This window comes from Elephantulus edwardii, unplaced genomic scaffold (genome assembly GCF_000299155.1).
Source record: "Elephantulus edwardii isolate Elephantulus edwardi_28Jun2011 unplaced genomic scaffold, EleEdw1.0 scaffold00051, whole genome shotgun sequence".
Lineage (NCBI taxonomy): Eukaryota > Metazoa > Chordata > Mammalia > Macroscelidea > Macroscelididae > Elephantulus > Elephantulus edwardii.
Window position 1 is genome coordinate 1,908,358 of NW_006399801.1, and position 4,863 is coordinate 1,913,220.

General features: G+C 36.9%; 1 protein-coding gene across 1 annotated transcript in view; it reads left to right on the forward strand.

The window, feature by feature from the left end:
- The window catches only part of DSCAM (Down syndrome cell adhesion molecule), an 845,501-nt gene that overhangs the window by 530,514 nt on the left and 310,124 nt on the right, over window positions 1-4,863 (forward strand). Inside the window, exon 10 of the mRNA XM_006886768.1 lies at window positions 2,146-2,265. Within this exon, the coding sequence (XP_006886830.1) occupies window positions 2,146-2,265 (120 nt within the window). The remainder of the gene's footprint in view (window positions 1-2,145; window positions 2,266-4,863) is intronic.

Below are 4,863 nucleotides of genomic sequence, written 5' to 3' on the forward strand. Positions count from 1 at the left end.
ATGCAGATGTGCTCAATTTGAATCTATCCATCCTTAACAGCATTCTTTGCTTGAAAGTGAAATAAATTATTTCCAAAGCCAACACGTTTCTTGGTTATGATTTAACTAGCAAACAAATTTGTTTACTTCCAGTAGCTGTATTTGTGTCTTTGCCTTTTTTCCTTCTTGTTTGATTTATGGCCTTCCTTACCTTAATTCTAGTCTGCTCTTTAATCCCTCGCTTGTGGATGTTGGAATTTCAGTATCTGTGGTACACAGACTAATCTCTGTTTCAAAATGGTGACTTGTGCATGTGGTAAAGCAGACAAATTTATCTTATAAATACATATGGAAAAGAGAGGAAGATTTTCTGGGTATCTGATATTTAGAAGTACTTTCTGAAAAAAAGACCAAAGATTATAGTCTTTAAAACAAATTACATCTCTACACGAAGGAAATAAACACCCTCACAAATGTGCCATTAAGCAATATTCTAGTAGATGAGGGGGATTGAAATTTTCAATAATTTCATTTACCTTGCATCCACAAGCAACACCCATGACAGCAGCTGTCAAGGAATCAAGAGATGTGCTACACTGAGCAGGTTTGCTGTTAAGGACCTCTTTAAAGTGCTAAAGAATAAGGATAGTGGTTTAATAAAGATTAATATGTGTTTACAGAAAGAACAATGGCAGTGCAAGGATGTCTGGGTCTGACCTCTGTTAAATCTGCAAGTGGAAATTACCCTCATCAACAACATCCACATTACAAAACTAGTTCCTATAAGGTCAAATATGTTTTCCCATGCTTCTGTACCTACTTCTACTAAATCTGACACCAAATATTATGGCTTTCCTGGGTCTGAAATTCATTGCAGTGGGACCATACTTAATCGATATGAAGTTTATTAAGGAAATTGATAGACTAAATTTAAATTAGCAGCAGTATGCAATTCCTAAGTCCATACAGCTTCCCAAGTGTGGTTACAGGCCCTTTGACCTTTATCCTCATGACTTAGTTCCCTTAGTCCTACCAGTTATGGAATCTTTCCTCAGTCCTCCAGCAAGCGTGGCTGTGTAGGGAAGCAGCGCTAAGTCAGTTCTGTCTCAGTTTGGTCTCTGGTTCTCTGCTGAGGCTGCTGTTGCTTTTGTGTAGATCTTGTTCTCGCTGGTACAGAAATCTCTGGCCACAAAGGACATGTCACTGCTTTCTCTTCCCTCTTGGTAGATATCCCCACTTTCTGCTGATGAGATCACTCTATTTAAATCTAGTGGGATGGAAAGACTAGCCAAACCCCTATGGGTAGACTAAAAAGCCCATTTTGTATGATCCTGCCCATCCACGTGGCAAAGTAAAATTCAGTGGCTAGGAAAGTCATGTTGAGCAGTAAACCCTTGACATCACAGTGTCTGACTCAAGTCATAGTGTTTTCACATCATTTCTATTTTATAACAGTGACGCTGTGCAGTATTTGTCCTTTTATGACTAAAATATTTCACTCAGCATAATGTCTTCAAGGATCACTCATATTGTGTAATATTTTATTAGTGTTTTTAATTGGTGCATACTATTCCATTGTGTGAATATACCATCATTTTTCTATCCATTTCTTTGTTGATGGACACTTTGGTTGCTTCCATCCCTGCTATTGTGATTAATGCAACAAAAAACATGGATGTGCATACATCTGTTTGAGTGGTGGGTCTCGTTTCTTTAGGGTATATTCCTAGTAGTAGAATTGCTGAGTCAAATAGTACTTCTATTTCCAACTTTTTGAGAAAGTGCCAGACCACCTTCCATAGTGGTTCTATAATTTTTCATTCTCACCAGCAGTGAATGATTCTATTTTCCCAGAGTAAATTCCTGAAGACCTCCTTTGATAACCCAAATAAAAAGTAAAATGTCACATTATCTTGGTGTAGTGAAACTACTGCACTGAGGAGTCAATTTTCCTACTACAAAATAACTTTCATCTATATATGATCACTGATAGGAATCTTTTTTTAAATGTCCACACTAATATTTCTTCCTTGTTTTATTTTATTTTCTACTATACGAAGAACATTCTGTGCATTTTGTATTAGTTAGAATTCTTTAGCTTCTTAAGCAAACTTTTATTAAATCACAGCATTGTCTGAATTGTTGATGGTATTCCTTTCTTTTCAGTTCCTCCTAAGTTTGTGGTTCAACCTCGGGACCAAGATGGGATTTATGGCAAAGCTGTCATCCTCAACTGTTCAGCTGAGGGTTATCCTGTACCCACCATTGTGTGGAAATTCTCTAAAGGTAAGGAGTTATTTGATTTGCTTGTATCTGCCAAATATATGTAATATTTTGAAGAATCTGGTAACCATTTATGCCACTTGAACAGCGTTCCGACAAGTGGATGTCTTTCCACACCTCCTGATACAGTTTTCTCAAATATACTGCTCCTGGGACAAAGAGGTGTTTTTAATCAAGCCAACCATGTGTACTGTGTTCTTGGAAATACCACAAAAGTCTGGGGAGGCAGGTTTTCATGTGCTGCGTTTCCACACCAAGGAAAGTGCTACCTTGCTCATTTGTCTTCAGTACCCATCATCTATTTGGAAACTCCTGCCGACTCACCAAAGTGGAAACACAAGTGAAATTTGTCAAAATTAGTATTTTTTTTAAAAAAAGAATAATTTCTTCAGTATTTAGACATATGTAACTATGTGGTTTTAGAAGATTAACAATACAGTTACTGACATATATATTGTACATACGTATATCAGTCTTGAGAGTGTGCAAATTGTATGTTGTTTCACTTGTATGCTCTAGTCAGATCACCCAATGTCTAATATACTATCATAAGTGTTCTTGCATCCTGATTTCACTACTTTCACTCATAATCTTGCTTCCTCTTTTAAAGTGGAGCTTGATTTTCCAATTTTCTGGTAGTTGTGTATACATTATATGAATGGAAATATATAGCATAGCATAGCAATAAATATTAAATATGAAACCATTCTAGATAATGTGAGAAATTAAATTGCTATAATATATCCTCTCTAGGTTGCTATATCATTGTCCCTTAACTGTGCTTGTGAGAATATTGGACTTTTTTTTTCTTTTGATACTCGCATTTCTTAATTCTGGGCCTATCACCTCCAACTCTGCAGTGAAGCCCTTTCCAAACCCCGTAGACCCATGTTGTGGTACTTTTGGGAGGTTCCTCACTTTCGCTCTCTCTGCTTCTCTCTTCTAGCCTTCTGGTTCTCTCTTCTGTCAACAAATCTTTGTGGAGTTGACTGCGTAGATAATAAGCAACTTCTTACAGAATTGTATGTATGGGCTTCCCACAAAAGCTCCTTCAAGTGATCTCATTTGCATAAGTTGTTGTTATGTGCTGTTGAGTCTTAGATGACTCATAGCCACCCTGTGAATAAAAGACCTGAATACTTGTATAACTTTCATTGTTTCTCCAAGTTCATAGTTTTTCCAGAGGCAAGCTATGTTGGAAGTGGACACCACTCCTGCTTCCACCAAACACTGTCCACCGTGGGTAACCATTATCACATTTGACACTTCAGTGTCACAGTGTTCAGCATCACACAACCACGAGTTACCTCTAGAGGTACAGCAAATGGATAGACCAGGGCTATACCACTTAGAAGAATGTTTGACCAAAATCAGTTAATAAAACCAGGCCTGAGGGCCACAGATGAAAGTCCCTCACCTTTGTCTTGGTAGCATCATCTTATGTCCACTAGGTTAACAGAGCTCTCTCTATATTGTTGTTAAGTACCCTCAAGTCATAGACAACTCATAGTGACTGAAGTAAAGTACATAAGTACACAATACAAGTATATTGACTAGTTCTTTTAAGCTAGTAGTAAAATTAACCAATCACAACACAGGCTTTTGACAAAAAAAGTATCGATTCATACTATAAACACTATAGGAACAAACAACCTCACCTTTTAATTCAGTGTATATTTATTTATACCATTACTTTCATGAGGTAAATTTCAAAATATTCCTAAAATAGCTGGAATACCTCTTTGGGCCTTGGTTCTGGTTCACCTCTTTGGTCCTTGGTCTGTACTGGGTAAGGGCCCTATGGAAAATATTAGAGCAGCAATTTACACACTAGAAGCATAACTTTAATAGCACCTCTCTCTTACTCTGGGTTTTGTTGGGTTTTTATTTTGTTTTAGTTTTGGGGGTTAGCGTTTGTTTTAAACAATTTAACTGGTGAAAATGTTTTATTTTGCCTTTTTTAATTTAAAATATTGGTTTTTAGAGGCAATTAGTATCATGGCAGGAGATTACCCATCCTTTTCCCACAGAGCAGCTAGTGACCTTGAACCATGTGACATTCGGATTGCAGCACAGCTTCTTGCCACTAGGCCACCAGAGCTTCAAAATATGGTTTATCTTCTATTTATTGACAAGTTATATTTATATGGGAAATTTTTTATTCATGTTACTTACATGTCTAATGTTCTTTTATTTGCAAGAATGATTTATATAAATACATGTGTATTTTACATCTTATTCTTTCTCATTATTGACTTTTAAAACTAATTTCTGATAACTTTTTAATCCCTAAATTTCATATCAAAATGAGACAATTAAAGAAAAAAAATAGAAATCACAAAACATTTTAAAATGTTAAATATGTCCTTAAAAGTCACTTAAAAATGTTGTTGATGTTGTTGTGTACCTTAGAGTCAGAACCTACCCACAGCTGGCCCTCCTGCGGGTTTTCAGAGGCAGTTAACTGTGTGGGAGGAGACTGCCGCCCCTCCTCCTCCCAGGGAGCGGCTGGTGCCCTCCAGCTTCATGCTTTGGGATTGCAGAGCAGCTTCTTGCCACTAGGCCACCAGAGCTCCCTAAAATATGTAATAAAAGATTAAA